The sequence below is a fragment of the Eptesicus fuscus genome, chromosome 20 (genome assembly GCF_027574615.1).
Source record: "Eptesicus fuscus isolate TK198812 chromosome 20, DD_ASM_mEF_20220401, whole genome shotgun sequence".
In the NCBI taxonomy this organism is placed as follows: Eukaryota; Metazoa; Chordata; class Mammalia; order Chiroptera; family Vespertilionidae; genus Eptesicus; species Eptesicus fuscus.
Genome location: NC_072492.1, coordinates 34,634,782 through 34,654,257, shown reverse-complemented (window position 1 = coordinate 34,654,257; position 19,476 = coordinate 34,634,782). Strand labels below are relative to the sequence as shown.

General features: G+C 45.6%; 1 protein-coding gene across 3 annotated transcripts in view; it reads right to left on the bottom strand.

The window, feature by feature from the left end:
- Positions 1-19,476, bottom strand: part of LOC103293243 (centrosomal protein of 112 kDa) — a 253,196-nt gene that overhangs the window by 29,205 nt on the left and 204,515 nt on the right. For all 3 annotated transcript variants that reach the window (XM_054709260.1, XM_054709261.1, XM_028157331.2), the window contains one exon: positions 8,017-8,106. In XM_054709260.1, the coding sequence (XP_054565235.1) occupies positions 8,017-8,106 (90 nt within the window). The remainder of the gene's footprint in view (positions 1-8,016; positions 8,107-19,476) is intronic.

Sequence of the window (19,476 nt, the reverse complement as noted above, 5' to 3'; positions counted from 1 at the left end):
GTTATATTTCTGTTGCAATGATTATTCCTGTTTTCATAATGTGTGTTGGGATAAAACATAATTTTGAGCTGTTAGTACTTTTAAATGAATTTCACTGCAGATGCATTAGTCAACAGCAGCTAAGACTGTGAAGTTTTAAAATCCTTTATGGAAAATGGAAATTAAAGGCTTGGAAATCTCTAAAAGACAAATCCTTCCTTATAACAATTGTCACAATTATTGCTCAGTTGATTTTCTGTCTACACCAGCATCTTGGTCCCTCTTGATGAGACTGAGGTGGCTTAAAGATAAGCAACGCTGTCCAACGAACACTGGAAGCATACCGATGCGGGTTCTCCTAAAATCCACGCACTCCCATAGATCACTGGGCATTGTGAGAGGCGAAGAAGTTCTTTGGGAATACAAATGCTCATGGTGGGAATGGTTCAACAGGCAGACGAGCCAAGGCACTTCAGAGATGTCTAACGTTACCCCAACAGCTACCGATACCGAAGGGACCACATTTTATTCCTAAACCAGGCAGCTGGGAAGCAGCAGCAGAATGCTGAGTGATCTGCAGAGAAAATAAAGGGCCTTGTTGGTGTCCGCCCTGCTCTGTCTCTGGGCCATGCGATGGAGGAGATGTGGAAGGAAAGTCTGCCCTGCTGCGGAGCAGAGCCGCAAGGTGGGCCATATGGCATTTGCACAGCGTGGAACCCAGAGGACATTACACAAAGAGAAATAAACCTGACAGAGAGGGAGGATCTCACTCATCGGTGGGATTAAAAAAGAAAAAGAAAAAAGTCGAACTCATAGAAACAGAGTAGCATAGTGGTGGCCCGGGGTGAAGGTGGGGGACATGGGGAGACGTTGGTCCAGGGCACAAACTTCCAGTTATAAGACAGTCCTGGAATCTAAGGCTCCCATGGGGACTACAGCCAGTAATACTCTGTTGTGCACTTGACATTTGCTAAGACAGTAGATTTTGTGTTCACACCACATACAGAAAAGGAATTAAGTGAGCTGATGCATGTGTTAATTAACTTAATTGTGGCAATCATTCCACAATGTGTTATCAACTCATCACATTGTGCATTTTAAATGGTTACAAGTTTATCTGTCAATTATACCTCAATAAAGCTGGAAAAATTGCTGAGAGGAAAAAGAGAAAAGGTGGCTTCCTGGGCAGGGTGCTGGCTTTGTGGCTTCTCTCGGTTCCCCTGGGGTACAAGCCCTTTGGGGCGATGATGTCTGGGAGCACAGATAAGCCACAAAAAGGCTCAAGGATCCTCCTCACCCCAGATGAAAATGATAAAAGAATACCTACCATATTTATTTCAATAAAAGTCTAATCAATAGTATATTTAGAAAAAGTCTATTTAGGATATATTTAGGAGGCGCAATACAAGGAGCTGTAATTACACAAGTTCGGTGGCCTTTGCCAGTCCTTGTCCTTAAACTCTCTGAAGCATGTGATGCAGCCAGGCCTTCCTTCCTTCCTTCCTTCCTTCCTTCCTTCCTTCCTTCCTTCCTTCCTTCCTTCCTGTCCCACGTGGGCCAGGCTAAATGCTGGATATAAGGATATGTATGACAGTCCCAGCCTAGGAGTGCACCCTCAAAGAGCATACATCTCTCACGAGAGTCTGATGGGAAACCTTTTGTAGAGGTCACAGAGATACTGTACGAGCTCAATGAAAGAGGGACATGGGTGGGCAAGGTCATCGAGGAGGAGCCTCAGGGCAGCAAAGGCTTTCCCCCTGAGCAGAGCAGTCCAAGCCAACATGTGCTGGTGGATGCCATGAAGAGGACAGATGGGCCCTTTCTTTCCTTCAGAGCTTCCTGTTGAGTAGGAAACTCTAGTCTGTGGTTTCCTGACAAATTCTCTGGCTCTGCTCTTATCTCCCGGACCATTCACTCCTTTGAAGTCCTCTTCAGTGCCTCCCTGCACTCTCTGGTCCCGTGTGCATGGTCCTCTTATCTCTGCTCTTCCTTGTCAATGCTGGCCACACCCAAGGCTTCTGGACTATCCCCCAGGAGATGACCCAGACATGTTCACGTTTCTAGGGCTCCTTCTTGAGTTCTGCAGTCAGCTTTTCAACTCGTGTCTCCAAACGAAGGTCCTGCTGCTAGCATCTCTGATTTGACATCTAAACACCGGTGCTGTCATTGTCCACTGCACAGCAGCTTATCAACTCAAACATGCGGGGTTATTTTCCACGTTCCTTCCTTTTGCCCTCTAAATCTTTGTCTTCACATCTATTCCTTTCTTTCTACTCTCTTTGACAATAAAGGAACACCTTAGAGATAATGTGGGTTCGGTTCCAGACGCCCGCAATAAAGACAGTATCACAATAAAACGAATCGTAATCTTTTTGCTGGTGGAGGGTTATGCCCTCAGTTTGTAAAAAACACATCTGTGAAGCGCAACAGAGTGAAGCAATAAAAGGAGTCTGCCTGTCCCCAGTTCACGCCTCCTGATGTCCCTGTGGCTGGTGATGTGACCTGCAGAGCCACACCCGCTGGGTTTGTCTCTTTCATCACTTGTTCATCTTCTGCTGCCATATTAATCTTTCTAAAGTATAAACGCGGTCAGGTAATGCTGCCCAGTCAAAGAAAACACCTCACAGCTGACAACCGCTTTCTGACCAGGCTCTGAATCCTCAGTATTGCACCCGAGACTGGTCGCCAGCAGCCGTGCGCAGTGCTCGGATCACGGCAGACCATAAGGCAGGCTTGCTCTGTTGTTTTTATAATGGACGACATGAGCGAAGCTACCTTTCTATCGCATGTCTCCCCTCCTTCTGTTCCAATGTCCTTCCTCTCTGATGATGCCTACATGCCCTCTCCTGTGAGTGGGTACAGCCATGCACACTCCTCTGCACTGTGTTGATGCCTCGTCACATGTCCCTCTCCTGTGAGTGGGTACAGCCACACACACTCCTCTGCATTGCATTGACAGTTTCTGAAGTGTCTCACACACGTGACCTTGTTTTGATGTCCACACCCACCCCGTGGGAAGGTATGAGCACTGGCATTTAGGGACCTGGTACTGGAGCGGTACAGTGCTTGCCCAATGGCCATCAGGGACAAAGGCAGCCTGAGCACCAGCAGTCATCCCCACTGGATCTCCCTCGTCCTGCAGCCTCTCCTGCCCCAGCCCCTGCCTCGGGTTCTGGTAACTGGCTCGGGGACAACCTCTGCCCTCTCCCCAAACACACACAATTACCTCTGAGGCTGTCTTTGCTCGCTAGATTCTCTCTGAAAATAATGAATGTGTCTAGGCCTGAAATATAGAGTAGGTTGCATCAAAGATGTGATTGAATGATGAGTACGGCTGACTTTTTACTATATATTTTAAGACAACTTATGGGTTACTTGTGGCTGCACAGTCCAGCCCCTTAACACCTGGACACACTAGGTAAGGGGCACAACCAAAGCAGCTGGCTGCTAATAACACTGGCCTGAAGGCAGAGGCCCTCCGGTTGTTGCCCGGGCAACAAGGCCCGGTGGGCCCTGAGAAGGCTGGCAGAAGTGCTGCCCGCCTCGGACCGCCCAGAAGGACCCGGTTCCCTTGAGGGCCGCAGGCTTTTGAAACAACGTGTGTCAGCAAGTGCCAAGCCCTGCCTGGGCCATGGGACCTGAGTGAGCTCTCACCAGCTGAAGGTCCCCTAGTCCTTCCTCACAGGGGCAGGGAGGATGGATGCAGGATTAATCCTCTGTTCTTCCCACTTTTGTGATTCTGAGCCTCTGAGCCATTTAGAAGAATAAGAAAGAACCTCCCTCAAACTCCATGCATGGAGTCTACATTTTATACACGTCTCCTCTGTGCTACTAAACCATAAACTCCTCCCCAACCAATCATCTCTGTGTCTTCTGAGCACCTGCCGTATGCCGCCACGAGCCAAGGAAAGATAGCGGGACCCTGCGGGGAAATGCTCAGCACTGTGTTCATTTATTAGGACATCTCTGGATTACTGCCTTTTCTCACTAATTTACCTAAAATAATTTGGGAAACTGACCGACTGATGTAATCAAAGCCATTAATACTTTCAACCTTAAGATACCTACTTCCACCCAGAGCATCTGCTGTGTGTACACTACTATCTACATTATATTAGGTCGAAATCTGACGTTGCTCAGTGCCTCTGTGATGAGTGTAAACTTTGTACCGTGTTAAGAATACCAAGTGAATTTTTAGACTGTTTCTTTTCTTCCCTGTCTTTTCTATAATTTAGCAGACTGGATTATCTTGGCCATGGTCGGCAAATTACTTAGTCTCATTGAGAATGATGAAACACTGTTTGCTCTGGAAAGGAGGGTCAGTTGTACACATCCCTGAACCGAGCAATACACAACATGTACCCATGTTACGTAGGTCCCTCCAATGGGAAGTGTCATTGCCGGGAGCGAGCAGCCCACATGCTGCTGGGCAGGAGCGGTCCTTTCCCGGGCCAGCCCCTGCTGTGAGGGCTCACATCTTTTCCTGATGACTCAGTTTCCTTGCACAAGGAGGAAGCTGGGCCAGAGCTCTGACCTCCCCTGGTTTGCTGCAATTAAGGGATTCCTGCTCGGATCTTATCAGGAATCAGAAATTATTAACTCCTGGTATGGCTAAAAATAACAATGATTTCTAATGACTTTACTACTTATGAATTACAAGATAAGTTGGTGTTTCTGGAAGGCTGGCTTGGACAGAGAGTTAGTGTTTCCTCATTTTATTTGGCTTATCTTGAACCTGCATAAGGAGCAAATTAACCCTCTGTAGCTACGATGAGCAAGCCTCCTCTGGGCGCGGTGCTGACTGACCTGCCGGGGGAGGAGTTAGGAGCGTTGATGGCACCGAGGCAAGGGGTGGGCAGCAAGGATACCACCCATCGAGACCTGATGAGAAGCAGCTTTTTGTTTTTAATTAAAAACACAACTTTTAAAATGCCTCATTCATTTTTTGTTTTTATAGAATCAAAACATAGGAATTTTTCCTAAATGAAAAACAGCAACAGTTTAAGCTTTTTCTTTTCTTTTTCTAAGTGAGCGAGTTAAAAAAAGCAGCCCAGGAAACTGTCCTTTGTAATCCTGCCAGTTCCAATTCTGACTCTTTCTGCAACTAGTTCCAGGATAATATGTGGTTGAAAAGGAAGAGAAGAAGTTTCGAGAAGCTGATCTGCACACGTTTCAGTCTTTTGGTTGGCTGATGTCAGGCCAGTGACTGGGACTACCCTTGCTTTGACATGCAAAACAGACAATCATATACAACAATTTCAAGATTTTAACTATTTGCCCTGGCCGGTTTGGCTCAGTGGATAGAGCATCAGTCTGCAGACTGAAGGGTCCTGGGCTAGATTCTGGTCAAGGGCACATACCTTGGTTGTAGGCTCTATTCCGGCCTCTTGTACAGGCAGGTGCGGGAGGCAACCAATCGATGTGTCTCTCTCTCACATCAATGTTTCCCCCTCTCTCTGTTTCTCCCCTCTCCTTCCACTCTCTCTAAAAATCAATGGGAAAATATCCTTGGGTGAGGATTAACAACAACAACAATAACAAAATAAATAGATAAATGCACAAATCTTAAAAAAACATTAAAAATAAAAAGATTTTAACTGTCTAAGCAAACTCATATAGAAGCGGACCCTAAGAATGTACAACACAGTACTTCTAATTATTTTGACTACTTCTATTAGTGTCACAAATTGAAAGGGGGCATAGGTCAAATTCAGATAAAAACAGAAGTTGAATTAAATTCAGTATGAGTAGTATTTATCAAGTGCCCATCATTTGCTCTTCAGTTTTGCTGAAGCAACTGGCATTTTTTCCCAGCTACACCCTAGGGTCTTGTAGAAAGGACCCAACATTTCATGGCTGCAAAGACTATGAACTACGCAGCTTTAGCCATGGCTATTTCCTGACATCTCTTTGGTAAACTTGGAGCCTAATAGAAGATATCAGGAATTAGTGTAAGAAATAGTCTAAAAAGCTATTGTCACTGCAAAGATGAAAGCAACTTTGATGATCAAAAAGAAGTCAATGAAAAGAGACCAAAGTGGTTCCTGAATCCTGCCCCGTTGTTCATTTGGGATTTCTTCACTTCCCTACTCTCAGCACACGATGGAGTTTTCCGTGTGAAGTTTTGCCATGAATTAGAGCGATGTCAACAAAGTTTTACCTTAAGTCATATTTTATCACAAATTGGAGAAGCCAGGCCTCCAGGGAGCACTGTTTCCTGCTTTCAGGAAGCTTGACTTCTTCAGTTACGAGTGTCCTAGACAGAGGTGGAGCCCAGCTGCCTTGGCGACAAGGAAGCCTGTGCCATGGCGCTGGACACCACAGCCATCCAAGGCGGTGTTTGCATCTGAGGCCTGTCTGCTCTGCTTTCGCTTCCTCTGCTCTTTGCTGCTCTCTGCCCGTGGAGGGTTAATGTGCTGGCACGGGATGTTTGCTGCCCTGCCATCCTTAATAAATGTACTTGCCCTCAGTCTGTTATGCAGCTTTTTTATGAACTAGAAATGTAACTTAAAAAGTGTCATCGAAGGAGCAAAGGTTTGGCATTCAGATAAATGTGGGTTTGAATCCACCGTACTCTCTACTAGTTCTATGACCTTGGGCAGGTTACTCAACCCCTCCAGGTTTTACAGCTTCTGTGACATAGGGATGATAACGCTGGCCTTACATGGTTGTTATCAGGATACATAAACTAACATGTATAATGTTTCTTATATAGCATCTGTTATTTTGTAGGCCTTTGATAAAGTATAGGTATTAATATAGTTTGTATTCTAGTATTATCTTGTTTTGTGATTCTATTATTGACTGTATGACAGGCCCTCTGTAATACATATATATGTATATTCATGCATATCATACATATGTGATCTACACATATTACATGGCATGTATGTTATGCTGGGTATATGTTAGAGAGTAGGAAGGAATTATGAGGTCGTCAGTTCATTGGTATGAATACTCAGCACCTATGGGATGCTTCTTTCTACCATTCTGTGCAGTCCCCTGCCTCGAGGTCCTGTTCGTAGACACCTCCCAAGATGAAAAACGGTTCCTATTAGCCTTACTTCAGTGTTTACTCTCGCCACAAGGTCAGAATGACTAACCGGACATTCTTGCACTGACTGCACTATGAGACGACAGGTAATGTGCATGAGGCGTGGTGGCACCTTCGAGAATGTGAAAAATGCTGCACTCAAGAGCTGAGGACATGCATTTATAAAGGTCCCACTGAAATGCATGAGCTCTCAATACATTACTGCCTTTTTCACTTAAGTTTTCAAAATTACCACAAAGAATAACTCACTATAACCAGAAGAACCAAATAAAAAGAACCCTGCCATTTGAAAATGAAATAGGTCACTAGCTATCATCATAGCCAGATTATTCTGGTTAAATTTATTTTATTAATATAATGGAGAGAGAGAGGAGAAAATTCGATTCAAAAGAAAATGTGATTTCTGTTTCTCCATTCTAATACGATGACAGGACACACACTGCTTGCTGGCTGTGGACCCAACATCCCTCTCCCCACTCCCTGTTGAGGTTATTCTCCCTCTCCCACGTAGATCCTGGTTGGTCTAGGCTGGTATGGGTCCCCTCAGTCCTCTTGCCAGGGATTGGACATGCCAAGCAGAGCATGTGACCTGTTCTGGCCAATGAGAAGCTAGGTGTATGTGTGTGGGGGGTGTTGGGAAAGGTCTTACTCTTCAGAAGGGTCCCTAGAGGCAGACATTCCCCTTCTGCCTCTGGATATTGCTGGGATTCATAAGAGGCCTTGGCACTGCTTTTAGGATGAAGTCAACCCAGGGGAAGAGCCACAAGAATGTCAGAGAGGGAGCCAAGGCCCGAGGCTCTCTGCCCAGAGCCTGCCCTACCTACAGCCTTCTGGTTTTGTGAGGTAATAAATCTCTTTGTTGTCTCTGCCAGCCAGGAGCGGGGCATTCTGTTACGTGCAGCCAAACACCCCAGTGGAAACAGGAAACACATCAGCTCCCACTGTGGAGAAATACACAAACAAGCAGACAGAGGGGGGCGTACCTGCTCCTGGGCCTCCAGCTCCCTGTGCTGCAACTTCTTCTCTGCGCATCGCACTTGGTTCGAGCGGTTTTCCAGTTCATCTCGCAAGGCCTGAAACAGCGTATGATAAACATGTAAACAGGAAAAACGAGCGCCCTGAAACAAAGGTTTTATCACCTAAACTGGCATCAAAAAGCTTCAGATCTCTAGCCTATTACTTTCGTTCCAAAGAGCTCAGGCAAACAAAACCAGATTTTAAATGCCAGGCCCAGATGTTTTCCACTTTAGGAATAACCAGTATAAAAAATTCCAAACTTATAAAACAGACACATTAGCGGGTGTCAATTTATTTTATAAAAACTCCTCTTATATTCCCAGCATAGAGCAACAAGCATGCAATAAAGCACAGAGCTGTTGCTAATTAAAACTGCTTTGTTGGTACACCTGTAAGGTACACATACACGCTGAACAGTGTCATGACAGCTAGGAATTGTAATGCTGGACTAACGTGACACTTTTCAAAATTATACTGTGGCAATTTGAGTAACATATGGTAACTTTAAAGGAGTTTCTCCACTAAGGCATTGAGGGTAGTATAAGAAGTGGACGGAGATGATCTCTTTCAGTTGCCAAGTAGCTGTGGGAAATAGAATTCAGGTTAACAGGGGAAACTTACAAACCAGGAAGATCAGTAATTATCATCAAGTTGACTCCTATTTTAAGTAAAGAGGTGAACTAGAAAAGAAACAGTCCCTTTAAGCCACCCGATGTACTATAGATATAATACGCAGAAGTTTACAGTGAGCAGAACACAGGATGATAACTATAAAGATGCCAAATTCTCAAAACAAAATTCATTCAATCAAGACCACTGCATATCTGCTGTATGTCAAGACCTATTACGGTTAGAAAGAGCAGTGAAAGAAAACAGACAAAACAATTCCCTGCTCTCAGGAAGCCTACACTATTGGGGGGCGATGATAAGCAAACCCTAAGTATAATATATGCCAGTGGCAAGTGAGGAGACTATTAAACCTACCATTTTTTAAAATCGATATCATCAAAATAGAAGTGAAATTACACTTGCTTTTCAAAAAGGTACCACTTTGCAAATCTGTTCAATAGTTTAACTAAAGATGTAAAACATGTGACCTTTTTAAGGTTAATCAGAGAAAGCAGTATGCCTAGAAATTACTTTTATTATCTATTTAAAAAGTCAGTCTAAAAAAATTGGAGAGAAACCAAATAATAGTCCACTTTTTAAAAAGTTAAAATGTACTAGATGAAAAGAAAATGACGGTTTACATTGGCAGCTGTTCCTGGTCTCATTTTCTAAAAAATTATTAGGCCATTAGAGTGCCAACCTCGGAATTCGACATCAGGACTGTGCGAGAATGACCACAATTACTCAGTAAGTACAAGCAGGAACGTTCTTCTACGTTGTGGCTTCTTTACTCAAAAACCTTCAAGTCTGACACACACAACAATCCCAAGATAATTAAAGAACGGAATGTCCAACATTGGGTAAAAGCAACACACACACACACACACACACACACACACACACACACACACACGAAAAACAAAAACAAAAAAACAAAACCCACCAGCACTGGAACAGTTACACTGTTTATTCTGAGAAGTTAATCCTCGTCCCTGAGGTCTGCTGGTTGGTTGACTTGCATCATTCCTGAAAGGGCAGCTCTTTTCTCCCAGTTCAACCTGCCTGGATGCCCTGTAGGAAGTCCCTGGGTGCCCACTTTGAGCGTTCTGATTGGTCAGGAACAAAGAGTGACACTTTCCAGAAGAAAGTGTGACTGTCATATTGAGCTTTCTGAGAACAGTGAGGGTATGCCACAGGCTTTCACAGGCATCAGGTTACAGGACAATTGTATTTGTGTATAAAATGAAAATACTTAGACCCAATGAGTGTACACTCTGTTACTTGTTAACGGCCTTTCCAGGGAGAGGAGGAGCCCTGGTGACTGAGGGGCCTGTGAAGGCACCTGTGACAGGACGAGAGCTTTGCCACTGATTTTGGGGAAATGTGTATTACAGTCGTTGCTCACAAATTTTGTAAACAGGATTCAAACAAGCCACTCAACCTGTACAACCATGCGCCAAGGGATCGTGTGTAGTCTTATTAAAAACCAATTTCTTGTCCAATCTCAGAGGGAAGGCAGGGTGGTGGGTGGGTGGGAAAAGATCAACCGAAGACCTTGTATGCATATATGCATAACCCTTGGACACAGACAATAGGGTGGTGGAGGCCTGGGGAGGGGGTAGGAGGGCTGGAAGGGGTTAATGGGGGGGACAGGGGGACATATGTAATACTTTCAACAATAAAGAGTTAATAACAAACGAACAATTTTATTTTCTTTCCTATTCTGAAGGCATCATATAAACATGAAATGATGGCAGATATTTTAATAATGAATAAATGAAACAAACGTTCATTTTGATTATAAATTGGTTAATACGATATTTCATAAAAGGAGACATCACGGGAAGGCGGAAGATACGGTGCCATAATGATAAAAAGATATAACCAACATGTTCTCAGAGCACAAAGCACATGGCCAGCAGAGAGGCTTTCGGACTTAGAGGTCCTGACCTTGCTCGTGGCAGCCCCTCGGCAGTTCCACGCGTGGGGTGGGAGGGGCGTCCACTCTGGCACGTGATCCCTATGACCACACTATCCTCCCCAGGGGCATTACACAAAGTTGCTTCAGCTCCTAAGCCACAAAGTCTACACTCAGCCTCTTACCAGAGATACATCTCAAAACCTCTACGTTCCCATCTTTCCCAAAACCTCGGTTAAGAGAAGTTTAGAAAAATCCACTTGCCAATCAACACAGAAGCAACAGTATGGGAGTCACCCTTCTGAATCCCTTGTTCAGAGACACATCGGCAGAGCCCACTCCAGTCACACTCTTTTACACATTTGTTGGGCAAATTGTAGAATCGTGCTCCCCCCGCCCCCCTTCAGGGTTCAAACCAGTCCTCACTGACATGAGATGTCACCTTTCACCCTTATATTCTCCCTCATTTTCTTGCCAAGTGTTGGCCAGTGCTTGTGTCTGGCCTCCTGCAAAGCCCACAGGCAGGTTTTCCTGGGCCTGCCATACATCGAGGGGCCAAGGACAATGGATTCTTTCCTTGGCTCGGTCGCACGGAGCATGTTGCAGGTGTTCTCTGGGAAGTGGGAGCCTGGAATATTATCGTGTCCACCTGTTTAAAGGGACTAGATGAAAGTGTCTGTAAGCAGAAAGACTGTGGATTAGGTTCTGCCCTGAACAGGTATAAACCGGACCCTCCAAGTCGGCCTGTGGTCACAAAACAGGAGGCAGATGAGCGAGCGCCGGAGGACGTGCAGAAGGCGCCTCGGAGCAGCAAGGTCTGCACAGCGGAGCACGCTCTCAAGAAAGAAAAAGCAGTCTCGTGTTAACGATGCTGCCAAGAAGGGCAGCCTGGCGAACTGCTGAAAGCTGGTGAGGCTGGGTGATGGGTAGTTGGAGGTTCTGCGCACTGTTCTCCCTACTTTTGTGTGTTTGAAAGTTCCCATCATAAAAAGTAAAAAAAAAAAAAAAAAAGAGTAAAACTTTTCCTACTTAAACAACATGAAATTGCCATATCCTTTTTCCTGAGGTCTGAAAGTACCATCGCACTTCAGAGAAAATGGCTGGCTCATTCGCCATTCAGTGGGCAGGAGGGACGGAGAGGGGCTCCCCACCTGGATCCTGCGCGCGAAGGGGAAGAAGCAAGGAGTGGGATTCGCCCTGTGACCTCTGGAGAAGACCGCTGCGAAGGGAAGGCTTGTTTATATCCTTATGGAGATCTAATTTACAGACAGTAAAATTCCAGGTTTATTTTTTCAATGGTGATGATCTGTTTTACATTGAAAACATGTGATATGATTTAAAAATTTGTGTCAAAAATTATCTCTTAGGATTGTAACGTTTTGATGTAGACCGTCTTCCACCGCTTACCCACCCAACAACAACGACACCTGCTCTGCGAGTGCAGAGGAGAGACACTAATTGTAAAGGGAAGTGAGGGCGACTCTCATTTCAACCTAACTGCCTTTTAATAACGCCCACATTTAAGCAGCATTACTTCAACTCAGTGTACAAATGGTGCTGACAATATTTTCTGATGAGTAGGTGTTCCTTGACATGGAAAATGACACAAACAGCACATGTTTTCTTTTTTCTACGACTGTTAACTGAAAGTTAAGGCAAAATGAAGTAGAAGATATTAGCTCAGTATTTTTATGTCAGATTTGTAGACATTTTTTTTATCACATGGTAAACAATGGGGTCCAGCAAGAAGACCCAGCTCTGTCCCCAGAGGAGGAGATAGGAACCTGGGCCGAGGAAGGTGACACAATGGCAGAGTGACACTGTTACGGGGGGTCTCACTGGCTATTTACAAGGCCATTCTAGCTCCTGTTTTATTTTCTTTCTTTTTTTAAATAGGCCAAATCTATTAATAAAAGTAACAAGTCTTCTTCAACTGAAATGCCAGTTGCGATTTCTTTTAAAGTGATTTCTTCCTTCAGACCTCCCCACGGTGAGTAGCAAACCATACAGCTTTATTGGTGATTCCATGGTGATGGAGAACAGGGCCATACTACCGATCTAAAGAAAGCCAGACCCGCAGTTCCTGCAGGGCCACCGAGGCACTCATAACAGAATCCTTTTTTTTCTTTATGGCTTACATTCAGCTTTTAATTTTTCCCACATTCCGAGCAAGCACCTTTTTTTTAAGCCCCATAATTCCGTCTCGCGACCTGGCATGAAGAAAAGATTTTTGGCGGTTGGAACCCAATACATATGCTACCCTTCACATAAAGCACATTCCTCTCAGGTAGAAACTTCCCGATGGTTGCAACAAACCATGTGGATGAGAAACTGCACTTCGATGTGAGCTATTGCTGTAGTTCTGATTAGGCTACTGAGTCACCAGGCAAGACAAAAGCACTGCGGCCCATGTAGAAAGACAAGGGTTGTGTTGTGACCAAAGACTAAGAACGTTCCATTTGTTCTCTCTTCTCGCACCTATTTTCAGTTCTCTAAAATTCCTAAACAACCTCTTTTAGAAGCCCTAAGGATGCACTTTTAAAAAGTTCGTGTTTCCTGGTCTTAGCAGAGGTTCCAGGAAAAGAAACCTTGTTATCCAAGGCTTTGATGATCTAAGGACACTGGAATCTCCTAACGCACCTCATTAACGTTTCCCGTCTCACAGGAGACCATCCTGACAGTTCCCACGTCTCCTCTGAAAGCAGCCAGTCCCCTGCTCACCCAGACAGCTCTACTTGTGAACAAGTTCTTATCTCGGGTGGTGGAAACCTAGGATCAAGTTCAAGAACCACAGCTAGGGTTGGGGATCACAGAGGAATTTCCGCCTTCGGCCAGCGTGATAAGGGCTGACAGGAGCTCCGTCTGCAGAACAGGGGCACTGCTCAGCCTCCTGAGCACCCCTGCGCCCGCCCAGGGAAGAGGGCCTCCCGCAGCCTTTTCTCTACCCTTCCGTTTTCTTACCTGCTGATGATTCACACGTGCGATGCTTTGGGCCTGCAGCATCATTCCAATTTCCCACCAACCACCCGTGAATTTCCCCTCTATTGAAACTGAAGTCCAGAGTCATGTCTTCCATGAAACATTTCAAATCTACATTGCAGAAAACTCCCATCTCTCAGCAAGTCGTTAGGTCCCGTATGATAACATCTTTACCTATCTCTTTGCATTATGAATTTTTTCTACTTTCTCATTTCAGTCTCTGAGCTTCAAAGGGTAACAACCCCCCTCCCCAAGCCCCCATATTTTTAAAGTGATGACATGTAGTAAAGTGTGGACGCTAAGTCAATTGTATTACTGGTGACATTGGCCAATTACATAAAGATCAATTGCCTTTTATTTAAAGCAGTTGGGATATTCCCAATAAAATTTCTCCAGAATTCTTCTCTCCCCCTCATCCCCCCACAAGCTACATAACTGCATTTCCCCTTCCTCTGCCCCTAGATAGAAATATCTGAGTTTTAGCATCTGTCCCCTCAGATGTCAGAGGGACACTCCTTGTTTTCTCAAGATAATGCCTCTGCTGGTGTCCCAAAGGTCTGAGGGGTTGCTCACTGGCAGCTGTGATCTCTCCTTTCCACTGAGCCCCCCTAAACTGGCTCACATCTTTCCCCTGCCCCCCTGTGGTCACTGGCCTCCCTGCGTTTCCTACGTTGTATACAAGAACGTGTGTGAAACGGAAGACACCCGTGGTCCCTTTAACACTGACATTCCTTTATTTGATGGTGGCCACGTTTCTCAAGCGTTTTACTGCATCGCCCACATTTCTTCTCCCTGTCCTAACTCCTTCCTCATCTGTGACCTGATTTGGTCTCCAACACCGAATTAAACTTGCTCATGAGGGCAGCACGATGCTTTTATTGACAACCCAATGCCTTCCCACCTATACCATCCGTGACCTCTGTCGCACTGAGCACTGTTAGGACGCTCTCCCCCCAGAAGTTAGTCCTTCGACACCACAAAATCCCGGTGTCCTCCTCCCGCTTCCACAGGCTTCCTCCTCCTCCTCCTCTTTGCTTTTAATTGTGTATATTTCCCAAACTAGGTTCTTCCCTCCACTCATCTCTCTTGCAGATGACCGATTATTCAATCCATTTCATAAATTAATACAAGTATTTCTATCTGAGCATATACCACGTGCCAGGCACTACGCCAAACACTACCTACAAAAAGCATCGAATCTAATGCACATGACACACCTGTACAGGAATAGTTGTGATACCAGGTAAACAGTGTGGTGGAGGTCTTAAGTGTTGAGTGGGAACTCGGGCAAAGCAACATGTGCTGGGGAAGGGCTAGAGAGAGAACTTCACCAAGGAGGGACTGTGACTGGGGAATGTTCGCGGGGGGCAGGTGCGGAGGAGACGGGTCCCGGTATGTGCCTCAGAGGGAAGGCATGACCACAGGAACCAGCAGGGGTGCTGGTGGCACAGGAGGAAGGTGAAAGCATATGATGGCCCTGAGCCCGGGGAACTGCCTGGGGTCCCCGAGTGCCTGTGAGGGCTCTCGATTGCACCCTGCAGCAATGGGGTTCCACCACAGGCCTAAGAAGGTCAGCCTGACAACAGGAAGACATCCAGGTGGTGGTGCAGACCGTGGGGCAATGAGGCCGCTGGGGGCTCCTTAAGAGTCCCAGCAGGACACGTGGGACAGTCTACGGACAGAACGGGAAGCTGGGTTCTCTCTCTGGTATAGAAAACCAGGCCCAGGAAAATCGCCCGTGCGCCTCAGGATCATGGGTGAAAATACTAGGCACAAGCATTTTGCCAAAGTTTGGGAGGACAGAATGAGGCAAAACATTAAACTCCAGGTAAGTGAGAGTTGGTCTGGAAAAGTCACAACTTTATAGCCTGTGTAGCATTCATGGTGCAGGGACCCTGCCCGAGGTGTGTGCTCCGTCATAGCAGGGAGACCCTTAGGAGGCCGGGGGCACCAGCCGGTGAACCTGAGACGGTGAGAGGCCATGGCGGGGGTCACCTGCGGGGATGGCAGTGGAGCCAGAGGCAGGTCATGGGGCTGGGAGCAGAATGAATGTACCGGCACGGAGGAGTTCCTCAGAGTCACCAGGGGCTCCCGGACGGGTGGCTGGGTGCTTTTCAGTAACCAAAGCAGGGAACACCATAGAATTAAAATATATGAAAGGAAGAGAAAAAGTAACTTTCTGTGTGACACCGATTCAACAGCGATGGAGAACCAACGGCCTGGCCATCAGAGTGTGGTGCCAACACGGGAACAGCAGAAGAGGTAACAGTTTGGGGGCAGCAAGATGGTGAATTCGGTTTCAGAGCCACTGAGCTTGAGTGTCTCTCACAACACTCAGGTGCCCCTGCTCAGTGGGTATGAAACACCGGCTCCCACCAGGGCTTTCTTGCTGACACTTTGATTCCAGACCTCCAGCCTCCAGAACTGGGAGACAGTAACTTCATTGCTTTAAGCCACCCAAGTTTTTGATCCTTTGTTATGGCAACCCTAGGAAACTAAATACACAGGAATAAACGTCTCTTGTTTTACACTTTGTTTTCCTCTGTGAAACACACACACACACACACACACACACACACACACACACACACACACACACTCGCACATGTGTTTTATTCTACGCAGTTCTAGACCTCATTTATCCACAGAAGGACTGACGGCCTTCTGAGACGGTCGGGAAAATGGCACTGGGGAGTATTTATTCACCTGTATTTTGAGTCCGCAGGCCGATGCTCTATCCACTGAGCCAAACCGATTAGGGCTTATTCACCTGTGTTTTTATAATTCTGTGTATGCAGTGATATGGGGGTAAGGAGGAAGTCACCCCGGCAGAATGCTAGCACACTCCCAGTGGTGAAGGAGAGCATGCCCGCGGTGGGAGGAAGGGGCTGTAGGTGAGCCTGTCTCTGGCACCTTCAAGTTCAGATAGAGGGTGGAAATTTTATACGCCAGATAAAGTGCTTTTCTTTTCTTTTTTTCAACCTTAGGATACTGTGCTATCCAGAGCCAATACTTATGAAAGAAGAAGTTTAAAAATTTCCATTTAAACCACTTAGAAGGAGAGGATTTACCAAGATCCTGTTTAATGTTCAGCTGACACATTGTCAAAAACATTTATCACGCAACCTTTTGAAGTTGCTTCCACTCCATGTTAGTTATTAAAGCTTAGATTGCAGTTAGTTATCAACAGCAAAGCGAACACGTGAGAGTGCGTGGCCAGACTATCAGATTTCTGAACTAAGCAAAATTAAATTCTCCTCATCAGAATGACTAGTGACCTCATTTTCACGCTGAATGTGCAATACAGCTGATTTCTGAAATCACCTCTCTATGGACCCAGAAACAATGGGGGTGAGGGGCTTGGAAATTTCATTTGTTTCATCATGCTCCAATTTGCAGGAATCTTCAACTATAAGAACATGCCACTCTAAGCCAGGCTGTTCTGAGTGCCAAATGGGAAAAAGTGACCCACATTATTGAGCTTTCTCGGCAACTTAATTCCTAATATAAATTTCTTCACATTGAGAATACCTCCAGTTCCCATTTTTGCAAGAGGAATCAAAATTCTTTATAGACAATTCAACTAGATAATGTTTTTTTCAGTACAGGCCATGTGATAGGCATCGTATTGAAAGCAGAGAGTTGGGTAGGACATGGTCTGACCTTTTAAAGAGCTCACAGTATCACAGAAGGTACGCGATAAGGACAAAAAGCAGAGGAGCACAGTGAGTGTCTTAAGCATCCAATTGAGACCAAACGGAAAAGGGAAGGGCAGAGGAAGAAGTTAGAGACACCACAGGAAGCGAGCAGATAAACGCAGAATGTGGGACATTCTACAGGACAACGGACGGTTCTGCAAGAAGTCCACAGCATGGAATAAAAAGCGGGGGAGGGTCTGCTTCAGGTGGAAAAAGACAATATTTATAACAACCCAATGTAATGCTTACTCTTGTTTGGATCCTGATTCAATCAACTGTAAAACGGCATCTGAAAGTCCACTGGTGATTCCTAAAATGAAACAGCTCTTAGGTGACACCAAAAGATAACTGTGAATTTTCTTAGGTCCGACATCGGCACTGTGGCTGCGTGAGATAATGCCCATGTTTTCTAAGAGCATCTGGGATGCAGAGGGTAAGATGACATGAGGTCTGGAATGTGCTTGAACACACTCAGCCTAGAGCAAAGGGAGGAAAGGTAATGGAATATGGCTGAACCCGGATAACTGCTGGAGTGGGCGATGACTACTCGGGAGTGCATAGTACCAGACTCTCCACTCTTGGGTATGTTTGAAAATTTCCATAACAAAATTGAAAAAATAAAGCCTGTAGTATACAATAAAATGATAGGGGGGAGCACAGGGAGACGAGGGAAGTCTTCAGGTGGAAGGTGGCCTGGGGGAGACCTGGGATCAGAGCTACCATTTGACAGGCAGAAGGTAGGGAAGCGGAGAGAACTGTCTGCCCAAGAAACAGCTTTTGCTGAGGTAAATACCAGGGTGTACATAGCAAGAAACATGCAGTCCACGGGGCAGTTCCTAGAATGTGTGAAAGAGAGGCGGGTCTGAGCACCGCGGCCTTGAACGCCAAGCTAAGTCCCCACTTAATGTGGTGAAGAGGAGAGGGACTTTGTGCAATGCCTACACTCAAGAAAGGGACCCAGAATTACTTCCTGGGATCAGTAACACACTTAGCAGGCACAAATTTAGACACATCATCGATTCTCCTTTCTTCCCCTCCCAGAAGTCCCACCCTCACTTAACGCTGGGTACTAAGAGCTCCCTGTGCTCCCTGGAGCAACTCCTGAGATGGAGGGGAAGAAACCAGGGCATGAAATGAGTATTCTTGCCCTCATAGGCTAATTATGACACCCCCCCCCCAACTTATGGATAAGACATACAGAAGATGAATATTAGGACAAAAAATTGTCTTTCCACTTCTTCTAACTCTCTGTGGAGACTGAAGTATTCTGTATTTATATGTCAGGTGGAAAGCAGCCTGGAGAAAATGTCTAATATAGCTTACATCTCAGGCAGGAAGAGTTCCAAAGCTGTTTGAACTCTGGCATATTAAAATGCTTGCAAAAATAGTCTAAATCGGGACAGGTTACCCTCATCACCACCTCATGTGCAGCTACCGCCCTCCTCCATCCGACTGGCAAAGCCAGGCAAACGTGTAATTTCTGCTGCGCCATGAAACCCTTCAAAGGAGTTGGAGCAACAAAAAAGCCTTCTGCTCTCTCACCAGCAAATGTAAATAGTGACCAAAATAGTAGTAGAAAGTAAGCTGGGTTAGAATTGCCCAGGCCCTGCTCTAGTTTTCACTTTTGGTGAGAAGTGAGCAGGGTTGTCCCTGAGTAGGTGACTCAGAGTGACATTCAAAAGCAAGGCCTGATGGGCTCCGAGCTGAGCCATCGGGGACACAGAACTATAAGGAAGCTTGTGTTCATGCCAAAGGTCACCTGTGCCAAGCTGAACTAGCTGAGGCTGGGCCAGGAAGGAGGTGAGCACTGGGCACACAACCCTGAAAGGCAGACTCAAGGCACAGAATAAATGGGAACACACCTGAAGTATTCAAAGCATACTACACCGCCAACCCCAACCACACCACGACCTCCATGCATCAATCATTCTCATTATTCCCTGTGTTTTTCTGGTTTCAGAGCTTTATACTAAGGTCAGGAGATGATATGTGGCAAGTGAGTGTCCTGGTGGCCACGGAAATGCATAATATGTGAGTAGAGTATGGCTTTCTAGCTAGTGGTCTCGGGTGTTACCAGGTATGCAGACAATTAGAACCTGCTTATGTAATTAAAATTATTACACGGCCTTCTGAAATTGCTGTTTTTATTTTAGGGAACTACAAGACCAAATCTGCAAAGGATACAAATTATATTAACTTTAGAAACAAAAACATAAGAAAAA